This window comes from Atractosteus spatula, chromosome 13 (genome assembly GCF_055471065.1).
Source record: "Atractosteus spatula isolate fAtrSpa1 chromosome 13, fAtrSpa1.hap1, whole genome shotgun sequence".
NCBI lineage: Eukaryota > Metazoa > Chordata > Actinopteri > Semionotiformes > Lepisosteidae > Atractosteus > Atractosteus spatula.
The window spans coordinates 38,229,906-38,257,048 of record NC_142718.1 but is presented as its reverse complement, the minus strand read 5'-3'; the positions used below and the strand labels follow the sequence as shown (position 1 = coordinate 38,257,048).

General features: G+C 38.3%; 1 protein-coding gene across 1 annotated transcript in view; it reads left to right on the top strand.

The window, feature by feature from the left end:
- Positions 1 to 8,435: 8,435 nt before the first annotated feature.
- dpp10 (dipeptidyl peptidase like 10) overlaps positions 8,436 to 27,143 on the top strand; it is a 219,599-nt gene continuing 200,891 nt past the window's right edge. The window contains exon 1 of the mRNA XM_088930512.1: positions 8,436 to 8,760. Coding sequence (XP_088786638.1) covers positions 8,701 to 8,760 — 60 coding nt within the window. The 5' untranslated portion in view covers positions 8,436 to 8,700. The remainder of the gene's footprint in view (positions 8,761 to 27,143) is intronic.

Sequence of the window (27,143 nt, the reverse complement as noted above, 5' to 3'; positions counted from 1 at the left end):
TGTGAGTGTAGTACTAATATTTTGGAAACACTGAATGCCTTGCAATATTTGTAAAGTTTGTTTTGGAGCATGAGTGTAGCTGCACTGGAGGCTGTACTTGCACTCAGGCACTTTGAACAGTTCTGGTCATGATTTGGAGTCTCTTGGCTGTGTCACTGCTGACAAGAAATTCTCTGAGATGCTAAATTACACATATTAGCAGTTAAAGCGCTGCTAAGTACACAAAGCACTTTTTAAGCAGTGGAAGTATTTTTTACAGTAATGTTTACCCACCAGAAAGTATTGTGCATACTGGCAAAAAGTTTGCCATCTATCTCTCTGTAGTTCTCAATTCCCAAAGGGCAAGTGCTAATTAACATTCATCCATAATTCACAGTGACTTCAAGCTTTTAAAAAGCCACCTTAACCCTGGAGGGTGCCCCTCATAAGGTATCTTTATACCCATAAGCTATGAGCCATCAGCAGTGAGCCCACAGGCTGCTAAGGTTGTCTGTCACTGGTTCCTGCAAGTTGCTAGGATATGTCATTCAAAAGTTGTTTGGCAACATTCCCAAATGTTCTTTAGCAAGGAGTCTGAAATTAGACACTGTACTTCCAAGAAATCTTCAACATTTCTTACATACATTTTAATTTTCTATTATGATAGAAATTCTTATACAGATTGGTAAAAAGGGCAGAATTTCATTCCTGTGCCTTTGGGGCAGATATGACAACTTTATTTTAAACCTTTGAAAATTGGTAAAGGCATCCATACATATCCCTGCCCACACCACTGCAACACCTCTCCCCTGTCGTTTTTATTAATAATGGATGGCCTGCAAAGGTCACTAGGCAGCCATTTGCTGAGAATCACTTACTGTGAAATTAGGCATTTTGTAAGATTTGATGAAAAGCCACATGCTTCTGATAGCAACAGTATATGTAGCTATAAGCTACATTTAAGATTCTTTATTCTTTCTAAGGCTTGGATTATTGGGTCTCATCAAAGTTCCTCATCAATCTTACAGCACATTGTTAATCGCACCCTTGTGCCAGACATCTTCTTTTGCTGTGCTTTCGGTCTCTCTTGAGTCTGAGAATTACTCAGTAGGTGTGTTTATTGGAAAAGCTGTAATCTGTAATTTACAAAGAAAAGGAATGACAGCAGGCAGAGTGGCTGGGTACTAAAAGAAGGGGTTTATAGGGTAAGTGCTAGAAGTGCCTCAGCACTATTAGGACATGTATCCTTTCTAAATCAAGTGGTTTGCAAGGAAAAATGGAAAGTGCATGCTATGGATAATATTAATTTCTTTAAGAACACCTCTGATTCCCTCTAAACTACAATAGTTTTAAAATTATTTTTTAAGCAAATGTATTGGAATATGTCAATGCAGTATAGTTGTTTTGGAACATTGACTACTGATACAGAAACTGAGAATTATACTGGCGCAGTTATTTTGTAGTTAGAATTGAATTCAGAAGTATCCAGATTGTGAAAATATAACTGTTTAAAGAGAAGCAAAGTAATCGGAGAGCTTTTTTCCCCTCTTACTCCTACTCTTAAGGAGTAAGAAATGGAGTGCTTATCAGTGAGGCAAATTGATGGTCACTGATTTTAAAGATAGCCTGCGGGGAAAGTTCTACTGAAAACTAAGGACCTTTCAAGAGAAAAATGAGTTGCTGTATGAAAATGTGAATTGAAAAGTGCTCACTGTAATTTTTACTTTATCATTATTATTCGTGCTTAAGATCATAGCTCATATATCAAATGAAACAATAAAGCAGCTGGAAACTTATCTGTTAATAACTCGTTAGGTGTTCTTCTTAATCTAATCCATTAAGACCCTTTTCTCTTACCCTTTTTTCTGTTATTGTGGCCTTACTTGAGGGGAGAGAACTTCAAGAGGCAAAATGAATGACTAATATTAAATAATCTCTTTGACATTTTTTTAGAGAACAAGCCTTAGTAGAGAAAACCACAAAAAAATCCTTTAGTCCATTTCAGCCACGTACTGTATGGCCAGCTACAGTATTTGTAGCCCGGAAACAAAATATGGCTTTGAAAAAAAACTTAAGGCCATATTATTAATTTATTAACTAATGTGTACCCCAGCAGCTGAATGCTCAGTTCAATGACTTGAATATACAGTGCCCTAGAACATATATATTTTTTTGCTTACAAATAAGACTAATTCAGTACTCGGAATGGCCGTGTCTCAGATGAGACCGCAGGCAAAGGATTTCCAGTGCCCATGCTGATAAAAGCTGTTAACTTCAAAATATACATGTAAATAGATGCTTCAAAGTAACTAAGGAGGCTCTTTATTTTTAACAAGGCAAACATCTTTAACATGCTCTGATCAGGCTAAATACTGCACGTCTACTCTACAGTATGTAGCAGTCAGAGTTTAACACGAAATGCTACACTGGACGTAATGGAACAGAGAGAGCTGCAGAGTGCGAATTCTCATATGCAAATGACACAATGCTGTTTCTTGACCATATAAAGAAATTAGACTTTATGGTTATTAGAATTTGTGAGTCCAATACCAAACTTGGATTATATGCTTGACTTTTACATCAGTGCACAGTCTACAATCTTGATTGTGTAGCCCCAGAGAAAACGTCTATCTCTTCCACTCATTGCTCTGCTTGGTTTACTGAGCAGTTATGCTCTATGAAAGCTGCAGGACACACATTAGAGTGCAGGTGGAGAAAAAAAGGGCCTTACTTTTCAGCAACAGGCCTGGAAGCAGAACTGAAATACAAATAGGATGGCAAAACCCACCGTTTTTCTCCAGCCTTATTGAGAACGGTTACGGCATTCTTCAACATCTTTTTTCAGTCAATGTTACAGTGAACCAGCAAAGCTGCACTGCTTACCTGAGAAAAGCAATGTTTGTGCTATTCTGGTTATTCTTCCAGAAAAACGGACAATATCAGAGTGGGAGCCACATTAGCATGCGAGCAGCATGTTCTCGCAGGCCATGTGATCAGAATACAGAGATGGATTCTTGGAAGTGGAGTTCCCGCTGCCCACTGTATTTTGTGGTCCTCTCTTCTGTTTCTAACACCTTCATGCTGCCGAATCATTCAGGACTATGGGAACTTGAAAAAGGACTGACTCTGCCTACTTGTTCCCCCAGAAGAATCTGACTTGCCGAATGACCTAAAGTAGCCTCACTGTTCTTATAGTCAATGGAGCATGAGACACTGTCAAGAGTGAGATGGCCACAGTGTGCTCACAGATTACTCTGGATTTAAATGGACTCAGACACCAGCTAAATCATTCTGCTTGCGTTTTGGGCCCTACAGTGCTCAGCTCCACCATATCTCGGCGATATGTTATCTGTTCTCTCCCTTCCAAGCAGCCTTCCCTGGGCTGATTCTGGTGTACCACATGTTGCCAACTGTTTGTGTGCTCTCAGGAACAGACAGAGCATTTTGTGCCCTAGCATTCCCTGCATTAGTGCTAACACTGTACGTGCTAAAGCCCTGCATCACCATCTCAAGGACTCGGCTCCACTGGGTGTCTAGTCCAAAACGTTTTTCTCAGACCGTGTTTGCGATGATATCTAATCATCTATATACCGTATATTGTTTTTTTTTGCTTTTATTATTTTAGTTGTGTTTTATGGATTGTTAAAGTGTTTTGTGATTGCTTTTTTTAAGAGTGCTATATAAAAATATGTACTGTGCACTCAAACAGCTAAACTGGAGGGCCTGAAACTAAAGAATGAGAGATTCTGCAATAGATCTGCTCTCGTCATAATGCGATTCACGTTGTGGGTCTGCTGGAGGGTAGTGAACAGGGTGATCCATTTGGAAAGAAAAACTCTGTGGTTCCCAGCACCGACACGGCGTTACTGAGAAGGTCTTGACTAGCACCAAGTGCAGTGTCTATTTTTTCAGAGAAGTGCTTCTGAGGCAGGCTGTCTTCACTGTCTCCTGGTCTCCACACCGTTTACGGTTTTGGATCTTATTTCGTTTTGCTTAGCAAGGGGCTTGCGCTGCTCTTCCAGCCTGTGCTGGCCTTGTTTTTCATGTTAATTGGTTCATCTTTTTGCACACAGACATGCCGGTTTCATTTGTGTGGGGTAAATTGCATTGGAAAGGGGCATCTGCTAAGGGCAAAATAGAAGCAAACTGTGAGGACATCACAGGTTTGGGGTTGGGTCCCAATTTCTCTAGTGAACAGCACAGTACTCAAAGGTCTTTGTGACTGCAGACATCTGTTTACTCCAGCCCAGGAAGCAGAGACGTTCACACAGAGACAGTTGAAAGGTTCAGTTGGTCAGATCAGGTGTAATAACACCCCCATTTGTAAGAATAATAATATTGTCTGTACTATTCTGTTGTAATAACTATCCAGCTGGGTAAAATCAGACCTAGCTTTCTCTGTTTTGTGCCACATTCCCTTCTTAAGACTGACTTTTAGTTGCTTAGGGTGGTGTCAGGGATTTGTTATTGGAATACAGTAACTCTTATTGGGAACTGAGATCACATTGGCTTTTTTGTATATTTATTATTTCATCCAAATCGCTTACTGAACCCTTTTGCATTTCTGTAAGAGTTTTTTTTTTAAACAAGGCTTGTTCATATATTTTTTTTTTTGCATCTGGATTGCTTTGTGACGATTTTGAAGAGTGGGGATTATTGTTTTTATCTGATGGTGTTGTCCATGGTAAACGGCATATTTCCATGTCCCTGACCCCCTTTTTGATTGGACCATACAGTATGGGGAATGGTGTTTTGACTTCATATCATGGCATTATAAATGTCACAGATAAGGACATGGGACACTAATGGGAGAGGAGAGGTACCCAGTTGAGGTCCAGATTTTCCTTAGTGGGCTTCATGTTCATTTTTTGGGGGGGTTAGGGTAAGAATGGGGGGTTGAGGCAGTGTTTGTACCCTGTTGCAAAGAAATATTAAAGCTTTAATTTTTGTCATTATTATGTTGGCTCTCCATTTCTCTTCGCAGTTGCTGTGCATAAATTTGTTTATGATATTATTCCTATTTTAATTTGGTGTCTAAAAACCATGATGAATGTTTCTATGTTGTGAACTGACGTCTCCTACCAAGCAGGCAAGCTGTTTTTATTTCTTACAATGGAAAACAATGGATGTTGCCCATGATACAGGTGCCTCACTTGATGTCTGTAGATTTGATATTAACTATTTCTATATGGTAGTCTCTTCTTCTGCATTGAACAAATGAAAGGGTGATTTCACTGTATTCTAAAGAGTGTTTACATACTGTATCTATAATGGGGTCAGGAGATGAGGAACTAGGGAGACCAGCATATTTAAATATCAGCATTTCAAGTAAACACTTATTTTGTCCCAGTTAATGCCACTGTGACACTAAATCATACTGTATACGTGTCAGGTCAAAGTTGAAGGAGATAAATGCCCAGTCTCAGGTACATACAGTGTAGCACTGAGAAATTCAATGTCTTATCTTTGTGTGTTAAATGCTTAAAACTTCAGCTGAGTAATTTACTTTTGTTTCCAGAACAGACACTATTTTTATTTTCAAAGCTCTTTTTCTCTGTGTTATGCTTTCCATGCCACTCTCTGCAAATTTTAACAGATACATTCTCCTATAATTGGTGCCATTATAATACCACACTATTACAGAATGAGAGAATTCAGATGCAGATTCCAGAAAAAATGATTTTCTTGATTTTAACCATGACGTGGTTCACAACCACCTACATCCTATGAAATGCAAAGGCTGCATTTAAAATAATTCTATAATTTCTGCCATTAAGTATGCCCTGTGCATAACTTTTGTCTTCGCAAAATTCCTGAACTGGAGATAAAGGTGACTTTTCCAAAGCTGCTCAACAGCTCACCTTAAAGAAAATAATAAGATACAGAGTATCTTATACATACAGTAGATCTAGGCAGAGATTTTACTTTACTGGATGTCAGCCCAGTACCAGCTTTCAGACACTGCAGCAATATGCACGGTTCAAATACTGGTGCCATTAGGTAGGGGGACATTACTGTCTGATGCTGAGTAGAAACACTTCATAGCTTTAATTTAAATTTTATAGTTCAGAAATGCAGTTAAATCATGAAAAGTGTGAGGTTTCTGCAAACTACTTACCTACAGCAGTGCACCAGAGGCTTCTGTATCACTTCCCATGGTGAAAGATGCACTTCAAGACATAACACAGGGTAAACCACCTGGTACATGATGTCTTTTTTTCTTAACTTTATCTGATTTGTTGGTTTCAGTGAGGCCTCCTTCACCTTGAGATGATACGTTTTGCCCTTGAGAAAAGTTTGTTTCAAGGCAATGTTAATGTTATATCCCTATCATTGGAGAAAGCAAAGATCGCACACTACATGCAAACTATAGTCTTTGCTTCTGTGCCTTGCTTAAGGTGATCAGGTGTATGCTAAAGTGCCATTATGTCAATTGGAAGACTTTTTGGCCAAATCAGTGCATTCTATTCAGACGGGGGTTTATTAAAGGGGGCATCTAGTAATGTTCATGCAAACAGTGCTTCACCCTGCGCTGTTTATTGGTTCACTAGAAGGATTTTGACCAGCACAAGAGGGAATATTTACGGAAAAGGTTAGTTTTACATCATATGGGTTTGAGACCAGGTTTCACCGATACGGTTAAAACTTCATGTGCCAGCCTGTGAGCAATAGCATTATCTATTGGCAAGTGTGCATGTTTCTAGAGGAACTTGTCAGGTATGTTGATTTTCACCTTTGAACCAATAGATCAAGCCAGTTTATGACCTGTTTTTTCCCTGTTTTCTTAGGAATGCCCAGAACTAAATGTGTCAGCTATATATTAAGTGGTATATTATGTGCAGACAATATCCCAAAATCTTTGGCCTTTCTGATTATTTGAGGGCTCTATCAGTGCATAGAATCAGTTTCACCAAGTCCTCACTACTGCCATTAAAATTAGCAATGGAGAAAAAGTGGTCTGGTTGTGTTTGAGCGACTTGCCAAACACTTCAGCGACCTCATATTAGGTGGTGTTAGGCTGGTCACCAGCCCAGTAGGCATGAAATGGACCCAGTAGGCATGAAGAACAAAAAGGAATCCGAAACCAGTAAAATTGGAGAAATCCAGGACTGGGGACTTTAGGCGAGCGAAAGTTCAAGAAACTAGCATGTAAAGCATCAAAAACACAATCCAAAAATCAAGGTCAAGAAACAGACCAAAATCCAGCAAGAAGTCCAGGGCAAATACAGCAAAGGATGAAGTGAAGAGCTCAAGAATTTAAGAACAATACTGAGCAAAGTTTGGAGCCAGAGCAGGGTTTAAGTAGGCTTGGGGAGGGGAGTGTGGTGATGTAATGACACTAGGCAAACCAGGATTGGCTAATGTCTGTTTGATCTACGCCTGTTTCGAATGGAAGAGGTAGGCACCAGAGGTTGAGATGCCCTCTGGTGGCAGGATGCTGGAACTGTAACAGGTGGCTCTGCACCCCCCACCCATCACACCTCATTAGATGATATGCTGAGTGATGTGATTGGTACTGTTTGGAGCTGTTGTGCTGGTTGGAGGGTAAAGCTGGGAATGTTGGAAAGGACACCACTGCTGATCTGGTGGGGTGGGGCAAGATGTTGTTTTGCTTTTTTCCTATTTTGGTATTTTTAAACATATTAGAATTAAGAATAAAACCACTTAATTTACACCGGTATTTAAATAAGCTTGAAACCAACTGAAGAAATGCCACGATGAGGTATACAGTATTGACTGCTTCCCTACAAATGCTACAATATCTGTACCATTCCAGCTATTAAACTGGGAGATGATAAAGTTTTTTATAGCATAGTATCACTCCATCTGGTGTTCAGCAATAATATTTTATAGAAAATACAAGTCAATTCACGTCAACTCACGTGCATGGAAAAGGTTCATGAGAAAATACCTCAATTTAACTCTTTGGTCACAGTTAAGGGAACACTTTAAAATTATGAATTTCTTCAGGAATCATAATTCGGAATAAATGCACATAACCTGATACAACCGCAAAAGGCCACAACAAAACAATGACAAAAACCAAATCACTACACACTGTTCAACAGTGAACAAATAGTTTAGTGACTTTCTTTTTCTTTTCACCCTCTGTGTGATATAATTATACTTAGTGCGACTCGGTGACTAATTGTTGAATCCGCAAATCAAGCAATTACTGTATTTCTTGTGCGATATATAGTAGTGAAGATAAAAAGTGACTACATAACTCAAACACTCCTGTACTGGAGTTCAATATTGCAAACCTGTTTTTTTCTCATTCCTAAAAACGCAATGCACTCCAAAACCGTGGTCTGCAATAAGGAATTGCACAGCCTACTGTACGTAGCATCCCAGCACTGCGTTTTCAGATCTGTTTGCTCTATGTGGATTTCTACAGTGAATGCAAGAGTGGGCAGTGCACCAATCGCATTTTGCGTGGAGGTGGGGTGCTCGCTGTGCAGTCTTCGACGTTATGTTATACACACACCGTGGCAGAGCTGCAGGGACTGTCAGAAGTGAACTCAGCCCATTAAACTACAAACATCGCCCCTTTACAGTCAACTAAGTGAAAGGAAGCAAGACTTTATAGCAAAGGGGATAATCAACACAGCTGCGGAGGTGCTGCCCAGTCATTCCAACATCAAACGTGGTGATGCTCTTTCCCTAGAGTGGTTTTTTCCTGTCTGGAGCTGCGGTTTTCTTAGTTCAAAGTGCTGAAAGATGAACCAAACTGCCACCGTCTCCCATCATGTTAAATGTCAGCCCTCTAAGGCAATTAAGGTAAGGGTTTTCTAGTTACTGCGGGCGCTTAGATTTATTAGAATGAAGATTTTTAATAAAACCTCACGTTCTGAACTAAATGAAAATACACTACATCGCAATCTCATGCAAAAGTTTTTTTTTTGTCGTGGCGAAATTCTGTCCAAATTTTAAAGTATTGTCCTTTAAAAGGACAATAGATTTTCCGGCTTTGAAGTACGAGTCTATTAGAAGCAATTCATACATTAAACTGGCGTCTGGCAAATTAGCCATTACTCACATGTTCAATATTGTGAAAAACTGACTTAAGGATATTAATGTCCCCTTTAAATTCACAACAAAGGGAAAATAAAAGTATTTTAAATTTCCCTTTGGATTTTTTTTTCTGTATTGATGCAGTGCACTAACTTTGAGCAACAACAAAATGCAGTACTACAAGAGAGATTTACATTTCAGGCACGTTCAGATTGTGATGTGTTCCAATAACTTTGTTTAAACGACACGTTTCATTCAGTTTTCACCTGAATACCGGTTTCTAGTTCTCAGTATTGGCGGAGTGGGTCGTTCCGTAGGTTAAGAACAAGGAAAGCGAGTCGGTACAGTATTCTACTGATAAACCGGCATCATCGCGCAAGATTGAATTACAGTACCTGTGCGCACCCACTCCTCTCTTGTTTCTTCTTGCTCGACATGTGGGTTTGCAAGACGTCGTTGATGATTACTCTGCGTGTGTCGATCATGTGAAGCATTATGTCTACTGTACAGTGCCCTGAGAATTTCAAAAATTACTTCGTGCACTGTTAGAAGCAGCATTTTAGCGTTGTTAGCATACAGTGCACAGACATTTGCTCTTTTTTTTAAAGATAATTGTACCGGAGTGTGCAAGCATCCTGTCGTGCTTTTTTCCCCAAGACACATTATTGACAAAAATGCTTAGAATTTGCTGTGTGATATAGAGATGTTAGAATGTCTTTTGAAGCTTACCGTACTGAAGGGCAGCAACCCTGTTTTTACCTATACACATGCAGTGCTGCTTTTTTAAGTCTTTTCATGATTTGATTTCATGCATGGCATGTCCGTAATTTTATTCTAACTTTTTCCCACCCGATTTTGATAACCTTGTCGATTTTGATGACCTATGAAGTGCCATATGTTGGAATGAAGTACCGATGCTGTTCATGTATTACGCGGAAAAGCAAAGTGATAAACTACCTTATTTGAAGATCGTACATATCCAATATACTGTATCTATTTTTGTTATGCTATAAAAGAATTGTGGGTTGACATGTTTACAGATGCTTCCTTAAGTGCATAACTCATGCCTGGATTTATCTCTGCAGCCTCCCTAAACACCCCACCTCCTTACCCACCCACTCCAAAAATAATCCCACTTTAGTGTCAACATCCCTTTCAGTAAATTATTGTTTGACATTCATGGAACTAGTAAATAAAACTAGGAGATATCAGCCTTTGCAATGGCTGGTCTGTGCTGCATGTGTGAGAGATTGACAAAATATTATGTGCGTGGCTCCCAGTTGTGATTTTGCAAGGGAATGTTAAACACTATCTGTGCTTGAAACTGGAGATATGAATTATTTTCATTCAATTGGAAATGGTGTACAGTAGGTGGAGACTAGGTCATATCAGTCTTTATATGTAAACCTATTGTACAGTATACAGTACAGTATATACTGTAGGTCTGTATGTATTATGAACTTTAGATAAGTTGGATGAGTTGCACATACAGCAGCTGAAGTAATGTGTAAGACATGATAGACTGGTCAGTTTCCCCTGCAAGAATGAACATCCTACTCGTATTTATATTCACACGTGTACTAATGCAGTTACATATTTTAATTCAGTATTCTACAGGACATGTGGCAATCGTTCTGTGGACAACTTAGTTAATATAAAATTGGAATTATTCTCGTGGCTTCTACGTGAAGGTTTCTTCATAACTTCTCTTCTCCTGAGGGGCAAGCACGCACGTGAATGCTAGGAATGAAAGATCATCATGCGGCCAGATGATCTCAGGAAAGCTGCTTGTTCTGTCCGTTCCGAGTCACTCCCCCTGCTGGGAAAGAGTCTGCATAGCATTGTACTGAAGCACCTCTGTGGCCCCCGTCAACACAAAAGAGACAGCGAGTGCAGAGACGGTGATTTACAATATATTGGGAATGTGAGCTGATACATTAATGTCTAATCTTTAAATACATTTTTTCTTTGGTGATGTTAAGCACTTGTATGATCCGGTTTTGAGGAAAAACATATTTCTTTGAATGGGAATTGTTGCAGTCAAACTGCCTTGTGAAAGGTGTTATTTCCACTGTCCATAGGGTTACACCTTGGAAAGTGCGCTTTTTGAATCGGTGCATTCTTGATAAACAAAATACAAAACTCTGCATCCGCATTCTCGTGCATTCCTGCCATTCAATTTATCACGGTTCACATCCTGGCCTGTACTGTACTGTCACGGACGTCCAAAGGGACTAACCGTGGGGAGCAGGAGAGCGGAAAAAGACCCATCTGCGTAGCGGCGAGACGGGAAAAAGGCCCGGGCTCGTTAGTGCAAAGAGAAACCTGTGCCCTCAGGGAGCGGACGTGGGGCGCCCTGGTGCTAGGCGGGTCTCAGGAACATCCGAACGTCAATGCTGAGCGACGACAGAGTGCAAGACCCGGAAATATATAGCCCAAGGGAAAGAGAGGGACAGGAAGGACAGCAGACCGGAAACCAGGGACAGGACAGAGAAGGAGCGCCCCCTGGCTGCAGAGGGCCTGTACTGTACAGTACCTCGTGTGTCCATCTCCTTTGTTTGCCTTGACTTCAATGGCACCTCATTTCCAAGGGTGTAATCCCTAATAAGCAGGATTTTTAGAAATTGTCCTTTGTATCTTAAAAATAAAATCAAAGATTTAGTTTGTTGTTAGATCCTATGTAAAGTAGTACTGTATATGCAGTAAATATATAAGACACTTAGTATATTATGTCTCTATGCAAATTATTTAAGAATGCAAATTTCGTCTTGCCCATTGTAGTTTTATAATCCAGATGGGGTTTAATTTCTCCCATCTTTTACAACAGGCCTGCTTTACCCTGGCTTTGTTAGGAATCTGTACACCTCTTGTATAATAAGTAGGGGAGCCACTTTACGATGCAAAGTTAAGCAATTGTTTATCTCATGCTGTCTCTCTTGTTTCATGAACTTGTTCTGTGCTGCGATTGAGTGGAGGGATGTGTGAAACGGAAGGTCTCTGTTTGAAACCCAGCTGACATCAGTGACATTAATGCCGTTTGAAGTTTTTTTTAAAATCTTCAGATCTTTCGCACTGTGTTTGATGTCAAACTTTGCGTTTGATGCTCATTCGATTCTCTTTTATCTGTTAGCAAAATTTAGGCTTATCTAGCACATTATTACTAGCAGCAGTAATAATAATGAGAAATGTTTTTTTTTCTTCAGGTTTTGATTCATTCGTTCTCATCTTCGTCTTTATAGCATCTCATTGTCATCTTTGTCACTTGGGTATTATAAATACCTTCCATATGCAGTATTCACTTGCAGGAGTATTGTTCCATTGTCATGATTTTGAAACGGAAATTAAGAATAACATTCAGAATGCTTTGGCTTAGCTTGAATGGCTTGAATAGTTTGTTTCCACACTACAGTATATCACTGAACTGTTATCTCATTACCAACCTACACTGTATGACTTTGGACTTAGTTTTTCATGCTAGGCTCTGGACACTGGGAATAAGCTCCCTCCCCAGATCCTACAAATCAGACCACACTTTCTAACTGCTACAACAGTTTTATGCGCTAACATTTAATTCTGTTTATTTTACTGTAATATATTTCCTATACCTCTCGAATGTTTTTTGCCATTGTTCTGTATTGTAATGTGTCTTGTGATGATATCATAAGGCCCCACACACAATTTATCTTATAGTATCATTTATAATCATCACAAATGATTACGATCTGTCATTATCACGAGGCATCAGAACATGTCTGAAAGCTCTTACATTTTCCAGGCACTTGAAAATAACATTTATCACTAAAATTTCTGCACATGAAAATACTACAGTTTCTCTTTCTATTTCCTCAATATTGCAGTCTATTGTTATACAGTAAATGTAACTGAATGGCTCAGAGTACTTAATTACTTGCATAACATTTCATTATATGGTGACTGAGGTGCTGGTACAGTTAAGTGATGAAAAGTCTTTTTATTGAAGTGTAATTATATGGATAAAACAGTGATGAATCTGTTCGTCCTTTACAAGAAATGTACCACTTTTAACCAGAAAGAAAAATGATTGTGTCAGGGCTTTTTTGTTACAAACGATCACTCACTTCTTCCTTTACTGCGCATCATTAATTTACAAAATAATGTAAGCATTGGTCTGTTTTCATTTTTTTTTGATTGTGCTCAATATTTTTGAAAGATTTTTTTATTTTTGTTTAGCTCACATATTGTCAAAATATAACATTCATATTGCTCCATTAATAGTATTGTTCCCACTATTTCATAAGTGTGCTGTTAATAAATGGAAATAAACTACTTTTTTTTATTTTACACTTGCGTTTGGTACTTACTCAATACTGTCTGCTTAAGTGATTTTAACAAATACTATTTTAAAATATATTAGTACAATTATTTTCTTGTGAAATTGATCACGTTCCTTTCAATTCATGTGTTGGTCTGAACTTCATAGATGGTAAATGATATCTAAAGCTTTTGCGTTGTGCTTTTTCTGAGTGATTGTGCAGGTTCCCTTACAGTCTGTAGATCATTATCAAAAGGTCAATGCGATTAGCCTGCCATGTATAAAGTAATGTTTGTTTCTGATTCCAGTGATTGCTCAGAGATGAACAGAAATGGGACTCAGGAGGAACAAGCATTATCGGTGATCCACTACGAGATTTGATTCCCGTCTTGATTTTGGAATTCAGTGCGTGTGCTGTGATCTAAATGAGGTTTTGAGAATAAAATACCAACACCTACTGTACAGGCATGCAATGTTTTTAATTTGAATTATAGAGATCACACATTTTCCAAAAAAAAGCAGGTGACTTTTTCCAGGTCAGGTAATCCTAATACAAAGCAGAAAATGTACAGTATCCACATTCTTTATTGTACTACTAAAGAATAAATTCTTAGAATTTCCACACAAATTCCACAAATTGAGTCAATTTAAAATACAATTGTATTATTCTTCCAGTATTGTAGGGTAAGGAATCATCTTAGTCTGGTACAGTATGTGAATGTTAAATGTTAGAATAACAGACAGTCAATCCGTCTAGCTATTATGTGTCTGAACCTGTTCTTTTAGGGTTTTGTTGTGGAGTGCAACTTCTCTAATGAAAATGTTGCCAGTTTTTGACAAGTACATGAAGTTACATAATTTTAATCAGTAACTTCTGGTTTGTTTTGAGCCTTTGTAGGAGTATCAAGGCTTAATTTCATACAGATTTGGTCGTATGAAATTAATTAAATCTTTATTTGCAGTTGGTGTGCTAGCTAATGGAATATTTCTACTGGGGAAAAGCTAACTTTCAGCTATGAACAAAACTACAGAAAGTGAAAAGTGTGTAGTTCAAGAATCAGGATAGAATTTTAAGCACTTGCTGTAAATTACAAATGCATTTGGAAATGCAAAAACTATTTGTTGGCTAGTATCTCTTGTAAATATTTAATAAGAGATATGTGTGTGGTTAATTAAAAGGTCTTAAGCCAGAATTTACAGAAACTGCTGTCCATGATTCTGTGCCTCTTATTACAGTTTTAGGGAAACAGAATAATTATCTTTTTGTGACCCACAACGTTCTTCTGTAAGCCAAAACCAGTTTGTTTCCTTACTTTTATTACATTTTCAGAGATGTATATACAATCATAATAAGTATATTTGCTTTTTCACTCCATTGGTAAAATGTTCACAAGAACTGTCACGTCAGATGTGGTGTAATTGAACCTATGCAATTTCAGCTAAAAAATACTCAACACTTCAGTTTTAAATTACATAACTGTGTAGCACATAACATTAAATTATTAACCTTAAAATGAATAGTTAAACACTGCATGCAAAATCTTTCTGCTGTCTAAATTTTGTTGACTACAAAATGTTAAAAACAACATTTGCTATGAGAGAATCAGTTTAGTTATTTGTTGTTATTGTGCTAGGAAAAATAACACTTTTTGTCAAAACCGCTACTGCTCGACGGGATAATTTAACAGCTTGAACAAGAGAAACATTTTAAAAAGTATTTTGTAACACTTTGTATGTTTGTCAGAATTCTACAAGAAGCATTTTTTAACTGCCTGTTATTTTTATCCCAGTTCAATTTGTTTCTAAAGAAACAAAGAAGGAACTTTAATAAATCTAGTAAGTCTAATAAAACATATTATAATAAGAGTACATTTGCACAATGATGTACAAGTAGATCTTATCTGAGACACACAAATATAATGAAATATTTTCTAGCTAATTTAATTATGCTAAAATGAATGAAAAATTACAGAAAAGGGCTACATGGGGACATTGTTTCGGAACAATTGTTTTCACTTTAGCCTTTCATCATACATGTTAACTGTGACTTCAGACCTCATTTGTAGAATACAAGGAGCACCCATAGTTCTGCATTAAAAATGATTGTATAATACAAGTACAATAACAATGACATTTCTTTGAATGTCTCATAACAATGTAAGAATTTATCTTTAACATTGTTGGATCTTTTAATCATTGTAACACCACTGAACACAGAAAGCGCTTCATTGTGTTGCTGTCATATTGAACTAATCTTGTTAAATAATGATCAAATACATGATAATTACTGTAGAACAACTGCAAAGTACAAATCATGGCATCCATTTTACACAGTATATGCATTCTGTCACAATTGCAACTGTTTGTCCTATAATGAACCACATTGGTTGCAGTGATGTTGTAGTGTAGTCAGATACCAAGGATTGGTATTGCTAAGAATTTACATAAGGATTTGTTTCCAACATCACTTATAGAACCTTGTATCACTGTGCTAGGTCAGAGCCTGACATAAAAAAAAACTTTAATGTGTATATCATTGACAATATATAAAAATGAAGCTTACTGTATGTCAGACAAAAGATACTTCTTTTATGCTCACCAGTCACGTAACATTTACATAAATGTATATAATTTACAGTATATATGTTGAAATGGTATATTAAGGTTGCCAGATGTACAAAAACAAAACAAACATAAAATATGGACCAGGCACAAGCTAAATATGTCCTTGATGTGGACTTTTTCAGTCCTAAATGCCCCTTGCTCCTACAGTATAAAACGTTTACACCCTTATCAGCACTGGGTTTGTCATTTACAGTTTTTATTGGATGCTGGCTTACTGAAAAGTTTCATACCCATGTACTTACAGCTGTTTGCAAGATTCTTTACAGAGATCTTCAGTGAGAAACATGACATGAATGAACTGTGGAAATAGAATTGTGAGGAGCTGCATTTACAGTAGGAGTGAAGACAGGAGGCCTTTCCTTAGACAAAGGGCCAAAGGTGTCTGAAAACAGATACCAGGTGATTCCTTGACATTCTTCAGAAATGCACTGTCAGGTAAGACAGGATGAAAGTTACATTACATTTTTGCCAATACGCTCTGACGTTATTGTAATTAACTATCTTCACACGTTTGAAAATATGGACTGTACAGTATGCAGTACTTTGATTATAGAAAAGCCACTCAAAGAGCACTCAAGCCTCTCAACACTTTATAGAAACATGCAAAAGATCATTTAATGTTTGGGTAATGTAGTGTTACTTTTTACCTAGGCAATGTAAAGCAGTGGAGCTAATTAGAAAGCCTTTGAGACGCTACGGACTGATAGCGTATCAGAACAGCCATCATCCTTATTAACTTTGAGGTTCAGTGAAAGACTGGGCTCCTATGACCTCAATCAATTTTCAAGTAAATTTCATTTGAAGTCAGGGAGAGCGGCTTTGTGGAACTGTTTGACCTACAGAGTGCTTCATTTGGGTCGTGTGGATTTAAATTCAGGACGACTAGTGCAAAGAGCATCTTGGCCATACGTTTGCAGTTAAACTCTGTACAGCATATAGTTCAGTCTTGTAATAGGGAACATTTAATTATGGCTCTATGGCTTCTGAGAGCAGGAGGGATGTGTCGATATCAAATTATCATCATAAGAAATGTAATATTAATTAGAATTTCCTTTAAGGCAGGAGAGGATATAGGTCCATGGAGCTTTAGCAGAAAACTTCTTCTGAATACCAAGTAGCACCAGTTCCATTAAAAATACATGATCTTGTCTTTTATTAATCCCTACATGCATTTGAATAAAATGTGACAGGTTCAGTTGAGAACACTAAGTTAGAAATACATTTCATAAAGTAGCTGATGTGTATGTAAGTGCCCAACTGTCTCTGTTTATCCACATGGTAACATGCACTTATACTGTGTAAATCCAATAGGATATTCAAACTATTTCAGATAGCTTAAAAAATAAAGTTTCACCATTTAGAACATGTTCTTTAAGCAGTAGGTGGTACAATGTTTGAAAATAGTTTGCATGGTGAGGTCCATGGTGGTATTCAAGAAATAGCTGGAAGGGATTTGGAGATCAATAAACTAGTAACAAACACTGTAAGCAAGATGGGCGAATGACCGCCTCTCATTTCTACCTTTCATATCACCCAGCAACTCAACAGCTGGCAGCCCACTGAAGCTCAGCAAGTATAAGGCTGGCCAGTACCTGGATAGGAGACCTCCTGGGAAAAACTAAGGTTGCTGCTGGAAGAGGTTTCAGTGGGTCCAGCAGGGGGCGCTCACCCTGCAGTCTGTGTGGGTCCAATGCCCCAGTATAGTGACGGGGACACTATACTGTAAAAAGGTGACGTCCTTTGGATGAAACGTAAAATTCCTGAATTCCCTGAATCTCTGTGGTCATTAAAAATGCCAGGGAGTTTCTCGAAAAGGGTAGGGGTATAACCCCGGTGTCCTGGCCAAATTCCTCCCTGGCCTTTACCAGTCATGGCCTCCTTATTATCCCCATCTATGAACTGGCTTCACCACTCTATTCTCCTCCCCACTATTAGCTGGTTTGTGGGGAGTGGACTGGCGCACTATAGCTACTGTCACATCATCCAGGTGGGGCTGCACACTGGTGGTGGTGGAGGGGAGTCCCCATTACCTGTAAAGCGCTTTGAGTGGAGTGTCCAGAAAAGCGCTATAGAAGTGTATAAGAATTATTTCTAATATCCTTAGTTTTTAGCTATGTATTCAGGAGATATGGACAAGTTCAGGAGTCTTAGAGCTCTACATTAATACTTTAATGGACTTGACTAGAGGGAAGAGGACCTGGCCAGCAGGGAGAGGTGGTCTAGCCCCCCAGAGAGAGACATGGTGCGGGGCTGACGATGGAGGTAGTGGAGGGTGGCAGGAATGTCTGAAATTTCTTATTTTGTGTGGAGGAGGGAGCAGGTTACTGGAAGATGGGGAGGGGGCTTGTCCTTCTCTCCTGCTGTCACTGTAAACCTCATTTGGTATACAGGAACATATCAGCAATCCAAAGGCGAAACTGACCCGAACAAATGGATGTGTTTCATACTACGTTAGAGTTGCGTGGATTGATTGGGATAATTGATAATAATGAGTCTCATTGAATTATACCAATTAGGACACTCTTGCTTACAAAGCCTGTGATCCCAGAGGGTATTATTATTATTATTTTTATATGAGTTATTTTTACAGTTATTTTTGCTGTCTGCCTTGTAAATTCAACACTTGGCCTTATCCCGTTCTTTCCATATCCCATCACTCCATTCCAACGCTAACTTGTACTGCATTCTCAATATGCCTGCAACACTTGAGGGATTATGTGTTTTTCTCTTTGGTATGTTTTTTTCCCATCTTGGCATTATGAAGGCACATTCATTAATTCTGTTGCTTAATGCATAATTGGGAATGTACTAGCCAGGGGGGTTATCAGTATAAACACAAACCGTTTTTGCGTGTTGGAGAATTGTTTTGATGGTACGCTCACCCGAGAGAGCCTGCCACCTGCTAGAAAACAGCTCCACAGGAAGGAAATCTCACTAATCAAAACCTCACAACTAGTTTTTTACATCTCATTAAAGAACACGAAATACACATTCCTAATGTAAGGCAAGATCAACATTCCAATAAACATGCTCATACAGTATCTTTCATAATTTGCTTTTCAGATTCATTTTATACATGTGGGAAACAAATGCATAAACTGAGCATTCTTCTCTAAAAGGTCCAGTCACCCTCTGGTGCATGATATGTCATTTTATTGAGCAGTACTGGTATCTAAGTCAGCCTGTGTTTCCCTGAGACTATTGGAGAGACCTCAATGAATAGGGAAACAAAGGGAATTGCAAGACAAGGCTATTCACTCTTAGGTGGTAAAGGATTTAATAGCTAATGTGTGACAAATTGAATTACATTTTTATTTGCTGATTGTATGCACATTTCTTCTATTAACATTTTCATTTAAGGGAGATGGCACAGGGATACATTTTTGCCTCTCTTTGTTTTAATGTCAAAGTGTTAATACAGTGTACAGTATGTAGATTTTCCCCAACAACAGACACATACCTTGTCTTGCAAAAGCATTCACTTTCAATGATGTCCCATTTTAAATTTACCAAGCGTTTGATTGTTGATATACAAACAGAACCCTACTGATGATGTGCTGTTGTGGTAGTAAGTCTACTGCAATTTCAGACATTTGGTGTCTGTGATTGACTATGCCAGCAGCCATGTCACCCTGCGACTTACAACTGGCAACCTTCTGAAGCTAAGCAGGTGTGAGCCTGGTCAGTACCTGGATGGGAGACCTCCTGGGAAAACTAAGGTTGCTGCTGGAAGAGGTGTTGTTGAGGCCAGCAGGGGGCGCTCACCCTGTGGTCCATGTAGGTCCAATGCCCCAGTTTAGTGACGGGGACACTATACTGTAAACAAGCGCCGTCCTTCGGATGAGACGTAAAACCGAGGTCCTGACTCTCTGTGGTCATTAAAAATCCCAGGGAGTTTCTCGAAAAGAGTAGGGGTGTAACCCCAGTGTCCTGGCCAAATTTCCCATGCCTCCTAATAATCCCCCTCTATCAATTGGCTACATTACTTTGTTCTCCTCCTCCCCCCGACGGCAGGTGGAGCGACGCGCTGGTTGGAGTATTCTCGGTCGCAATTAATGGCAACGTCAGCTCAAAGATTTGGTTCAAACCACCAAATGGAGACGGGCGTGCCGACAAGCGGACCCTGCTGATGCGGGATTAACGCTAGGATGAAGAAGGTGTCTGTGATTGACTAAGGAGCTAATGGTAAATAAGGCCCCCTAAAAGATTTTGTGCCCCTGAAATATTTTAGGTGTTTTCTCCCAGTTTGCATGTTTTTCCTCCAGATGCTCTGGTTTTCCTCTACTGTCCAAAGACATAACTGTAGGTTGACTGGCTTCTGGAAAGCCAGTCCTCTGGAAATTGGCCCTGGTGTGCATGTTTGTGTGTGTCTTTTCGGCCCTGTGTTGGCCTGGTGTCCCTAAAGGCTCAGGCTCCTCTGAGACTCAGTACTGGATAAAGGGGTTAGGAAGTGGATGGATGGATTTTACTGAATCAATAGATATAATTTGTTGTTCAACAATGAGACATCATTGAAAGCAATACTTGTATAAAACACCGTGCAGTATATTCACATAAATGAATTCTACATGTTTCTTGTGCTGTCTTCAAATCCATGTTAGAGAGATAACCTTTTCTATATTTGCACATATAGTACAGTATTAGTAAATGCATTTGCTATTGTAGTCTTTCACATTAATACATTATTGTCACCTTCAACTCTAGAACATTTACCTCCCATTGTGCAGTCTCTCTGTTTATAGAGAAAAAAAACATTTTCTTTACGTTTTCCCGACATTTTGATTTACCATGGATAAGAAATGAAATGTTTCCGAGAGAAATATTTGTACTGTTCTTCATTTATGTTGTGATTACTGAAGTATGTCCCTCCTTTGTTAACATACTTCATTGATGTAAGTCGATTATATATTCTGCTTAATATATCATTAGATATGAACTGTATGATAGTAAATATCCTTACACTGTTCTGAAATATTTTAAGGTAGCATTAACATTACACAAATTCCATGTAGTTAAAGTTACCTACTTCTCAATGACCAGAAGCTTACTGATTACAATGGATTGTTTACATTACAAAATGATGGTTTTGGTTGATTTAATGCATTGTCTGCACTCATACTGAAGAACATAATTTCACCAGCATGAAAAATACAGCACTTACGTTATGACAAACTACCTGAAAACTGTTAGTCTTCCATAATCCTAGATGCTTTATATGTATTTTTATAGTATCTAGAGAAATTGTAGAGTTTAGAAATATTTTTTTCTTGTAAATAATGCTTATGACAAATGTTAAATGTGTACAATATATTATAATTTAGGTCTCAGAATGCCCTTTAGAAATAGGATGTTTCTTCTAAATCTGCTTTAAACTCTTTAAATCGACACTTTCAAATCGCAGTCCAAGGGCTCTTTTAGATGCCAAAAGCTTAACAGCTTCCAAAAATAATGATACAAGCTTCCTGCATACTGCAGAGTTTTGAGTTGGTTAAATGTAGAATTTAAAAAATAGATGCATTAAGCCAGCCCTTGGGAATGACATCAAATAAACTGACTCAAAAATGGGTTTACAGTGTTGCTGAGCTCTCCGGTTTTTATGACTGATAAACAAAGTTAGTTGCTTAATCTGTTTTATAGTTTACTTTTGCAGTGTCTGTTATATATCCCCAGTTTTTGATATTCACATTTCATTTCAGACTATATTCTGACCAAACTATGCCCTTAGGAGATAGAAACCTCTCGATTTGTTTCCAAAGATTTCTTACTTATCCATGAAAAGGGCCTGGAGCTACTGTGTCGTACAGCTGTTCCAGGATTAACTCCAACAAATGCTCACAGTGTGAGCAGCAGTTCCTGGATCTGTTAAGTAATGAAATTCAAAGCCCTTCTGGTTATCAACAGATCAGATCAACTCCTGAGTTCTTCTCTTTTAAAAATGTGTACTTTAACAATTTTAATCGATTCCAAAGAACTGGCAAGGGATACGAAAGGAGACACATAGTATGAATAAATAATCAAGTGTGTGTTGTGGTATTTAAGAGACACAAGATATTCCATATAGTAGCTCGTTTGGTTTTTGGTAGCTTTAGTAGCCAGTTCACCCAAAGATCCTATCCAGCTGTGGGCTTCGACAACTTTGATAGCTTGTTCCAGATTCTTACAACCCTTCGCATAAATATTGCCTCCTTTTCTCAGTTTTAAATGGCCTTCCCCTCAGTTTTCACTGCTGTTCTCTGCTTCATGTTTTGATGTTGATTCTGAAAAAAATCTATTTGACTGAAATGGCATCAGTGCCTTTGAGGATTATGAAGGCTTGAATCAGGTCTCCTCTTACTCTTCTCTGTTCGAGAGAAAAACAAAAAAGAAAAGAAAAACATTAAATTCCACACTGACAGCTAGGTTATTTGTTAGAATATTCTGCATTTTTGTTTTAACTAAAGGAAAAAAAGGCTTGAATAGCATATTTACAATACAGTAACAATTAAACCATCTCAGACAAACAATATTTTGGTGATATACAGTGCCTTACAAAAGTATTCACTCCCTTCCTATGACTTCTTATTTTGTTGATGAATATACTGTGCATTTTAAAGTATTTTTATTTTAAAATCTGAACTTTAATGCTCAAACTGAATACTTTTATGAGTAATACATGTTAAATGTCAGCAAAACAAAAAAACTACCTCTTCGGGGTATGTGTTCGGTGTGTGTGTTGTTCTTCTGATATCCACATGGAGTTTTTATGGGCTCTCCAGTTTCCTCCTACAATTGAAAAACATGCTTCTCTAATGGTTCTCATTAGTATTTTTAAACTGGCCCATAAAGTACATACTGTATGGGAGTGAATGTATGAGAACAGACTCAATGTGGTTAATGAAAATGGATGTACAGTATAGGCAAGAAATGAGTTAGTTTTGTTAGCTGTAGTATTGAATTGCAACTATTCAGAAACTTTTTTCAGCAAACTTAAAGTGATATATTGGCCTTTGTATTCATATTCTTATCTTTCATATCATGATCAGAGCCTAATTGCAAATAACGTTTCACAAGATATGCACGCCGCTTATAAAGCACATTAATATATTGATATTATTGATTAATGATCTAATTATTAATGGATCAGTACACCCTGGTTAACCCTTAATATAGAATTGTCAATATAGAATATTACAGTTTTGGAATTGCTGTGAAAAAAGTTAATTGTATCAGTAGGACACCTCTGGGATCTAATTTGGAAAAGACAGATATTGTAAAACACTGCTTCTAACTGTTAGAGAGAGCAAGCTGCCCATTGGGATTTTTCTCCATCCACTGGATGTTCATTAAGTAAGCACTGATCAGCTAGCCTGTTCCCATTTAGTGTACAACAGGAGACTAATCCATTTAAATTCCCACCAGCGGTGTGATGTGAATGTAATGCAATTTACTGCATTCTGCCTTTCCAGAAAGTTGTATAAAATTGAATGGTATTGAGTTTGGTGCGGTATAGAGGTTCAAGGTAATGTTTCTGTTAAAAGTTTATTCCAGATGCCTGTGGTGAAAAAAGAGCAACCCAGAATTAAGGAACAGTAACCACAATCATTAAAAGCAAAGTACACGTCGAGAAAAAGTAAGTTGCCTTCTGTGATGCAACAGTGAAAGGTTAATCAGCTGCCACTAGAATCTGGAAAATGGTGTATATATTTTTTCACTTTCATTTTACCTACGGCTGTTATTTTTTATTAAAGTAAAAACTATGATTTACATTTTTCCCCCTTAGTGCAGGATTTTTAACTTCTTAATTAAAACACTAGGGCTTTCAGCGGTAGTACTGAATGTGCATTTGCAGTTGAATGAAAGCATTGGTACGCTACATCTTTGTCATACTTAAGAAGATGATTTTACATTTGCGTCAAGGCCTAACAGATACCAAAGAACACATATGGCGAAGGTCTCTTGTAAAGATTGGAAAATGGTGTTCAATAACAGCAAATTATGTGAGGTTGTGAATTTATGATTACAGAGAAGAAAGCATTCTATTTCTGTAGGTTGTAGTCAGTGTTGCCATGGTCAGTAATTGAGTACAGCAGGACTGTAAAAGCCACACTGCATGAGCAGTGGCCCGAGTACCCTGGCTTCTCAGAGAATACTGGGATGATACTGGAACTGGTCTATTTCCTTGTTCATTAAAAGCTGGAAATATCAAAATATGTAAGCACAAGGCAGAGGATAATTATAGAGAAAGAAAAAAGCTTGTAGAATTCAGCCAAAATAGACATTTATTAAAGAATACATAGAACATATTGAGCTACTGTGTATTGCAGTATTTGGTTAACGACTGCTGTTAACATGACATTAAGCCCATGTTTTAGAAATGATCTGGCCTTGGTCTTCCTGTTTTAGAAATGCCTGAAACAGATTGACATAACAAACCTGCAGCAGGGTCACTGCAGGTTGTTTCACACTCTGTGGAGCTAAATAATGTAATAGCTTGGTGCTCCTGGCTAAGAGTGAACTAAAAAAAGGTTATTAAAAATCATCCACATTCTAAGTAACACTTTGACAGGTTCTTCTTCGTGGTAGAGGCATTACGATAAATTATTCCGGTGTTTTCCCCAGATTAAAAGAAAATCACTTTTTGTTGTCTGTTCTAGTTTTCACTTTACAAAGAAATATGATGTTACGGTATTTTAGAGATAGTATACAAGCAAACAGTATTAGTGGTATTTTCAGTTATTTAGCAAACCGCAGTCATTGTAAATGACATAGTAAAGTGATCCAATTGTTGTTCAGTTGTCAAGTAAAATGAAGAGATTTTATCTGTAAATGAATCGAAAATTGAAAATAATATATGGACAAGAATAGTACAGATTTCATTTTTTTACTTACAAAACCTTGAACACACCACATTCTTACAGCTGAATGAAAACCTTGACACCTGGGGTTGTTGTTGACTGTGATACTAATAAATCTTTTAGCCATCACACATCAGGATAGACAGGATAGTGTTAAAGTCAGTAAACGCCTTATGTGAAGCAGAATGTTTCCCTTAGTTCAAGTAGTTTTGTCAGAAATCACTTCGGTTTCATCAAAGCTGTGATTTGGCCACTGAGAATGCTGCATTAAATTATTCGGCCTGTGACCTTGCCCACTGAGGTGCTTAAGATCTCACAGCAATTCAATATTGCCTTGGTTTGCCTCACCAGTGGGGTGAGTTGCGGCCCTCACTCCCACATCAGATGAAGTGGGAACAGGAGAGGGGAAGGTCAATTCAAACATGCAGTAAGAGCGTGTTAGATTGCAGTAACTTTAATCTTTCCCTTGCCTCCAGATAGACATGCTTTTCATCAGATATGGGCTGGGCTACTGCTACTTCAGCACATGAGATCAGAATTGCTGGTGGTGGAATTGAGCTGAATTTCTTTGTGACTCTTCATGTGAAAATGTGAAATTTTATTTTAATTTTGCTCACTGCCTTAAAAACTGGTTTCCCTGGCAGAACCATTGTTTGCTTGACATTTCCTTTTAAGGAACAAGTAAAGGTTTATTCCATGCCGAAAAGAGAAGAAAAGAAACACAACGTTTCAATGTGGAGCCTTCTTCCTTCTTCAGTCCAGTGATATTCACAACTGAAGAAAAGGTGACCTCATAGTACTAAAATGATGATAGAAGGACAGTTCTAAACTGTGTTTTTAAAGAAACATTTTCCAGTGTTAAGGCATTGAGAAAAAACATTTTTAAAAAAAACATCTCTCAGTATCTGAATCAAACAGTTAAGAGAAGGTGACCCTAAAAGATATCAGTGATACTGAAAAGACTGTTTGTCAGCATCTCTGATATAAAGTACTCCAGCAGACGGTTGTTTTCACACTTGTGGAGCCATATGTAGGCTGATATGTACTGCGGTTAATTGGTGATCTTTGTTCTAGTTGTCTATTCACTTTATCTGTAAAGCAGTGAAAGAAAATTCCACCAGGATTCGGCTTAATTGAAATCTGATCTTTCAGTGAAAAAGGTTATTAGAAAACCCCAGTATCTTTAATGGAGTTTTCTTTCAAAAAGAAGAAAACCATTGATGCAGAGTGCATATCATAATGATGGCTTTTATATCTGTATCTGCCTTTATTAGCGTATTGTGAAGAGATGCCAATGTCTTTCTTGCAGAAACCTCTCAGTTGTATTGTACAATATTTAATAATCTGCTCAAATTTCCTGTTTTCTTTCTATCTTTGATAACTTATACATTTCTAACCTAAGTGGACGGTTCAGCATTTCCCTGCTTAATACCCTGTGCACACTCAGCAGATTCAGAGCTATTTCTTTCCTCTTAGCATAGACACATCCTTCTGCCAGTGATATTCACATCAGAGGAATTATAGCGATCCAGAACTCACTACAGGCCAAAATAGCCTAGAGGAGCCCCACAGCCATCTCATCAAATAACGAATAAGGAGACTCTGAGCCTTCCTGGCTTCTTTACCCTTGCAGGCCCAGTAGTGTGTTACACAATCTTTCTTTTTTATATCCACAGCTATCTTCTTCTTTGCTTAGCTGAACTAGAAAATGAAATATTAATGTTTACACAATGTTTTTTCTCCGCTTCTGAATATGACAATGAAAGAGCAATAATATGCCCTGTGGAAGGAGTTTAATTTCACAGCCAACGACAAGCGTTGAGATTGAGATTCCAGGCTAAGGAATGTTAAGTTGAGTTGATTTTTTTGCTTTTGTTAAGTAGCGCAGAAAAACCATTGGGTTTCTACCTCATCCATCCGAGTTCAGAATGCTACTTCTGTCACGATCGCTAACCCCTCCTCTTAAGGGCGCTCCAGCCCTTCCTTGTTTTCTCCCATTGTCTGCACCTGTTCCCTATTCCCGCTCCCCCTTAAAAGCCAGATGTGGACCTCACTCCTGGTTCCTCATTGAATCACGTTTCATGAGAGCCCAGGGATTCCCTGCCCCGCTGGTCCCGACCCAGCTCAGGCTTTTAACCCTTGGATGGATCTCCTGGCTTTGGACTCTACTCTTCTGTTTGGATTCCCCGTTTGGACTTTGGCTTTGTTTGTTTGCCCGGACTCACTTCCCCAGGACACCTGCTTACCTTGGACACACCCCCCTGTATCCTGACCCTTTCCTGCATGACTTTCTCTCTCGTGTATCTTCACTATTCCGGATCGCGTCGTCTGCATAGGGCCCGGAAAGAACTGCTTCGTGACAACTTCCTAAGGTCACACCCCAGGTCATAACTCAGAGC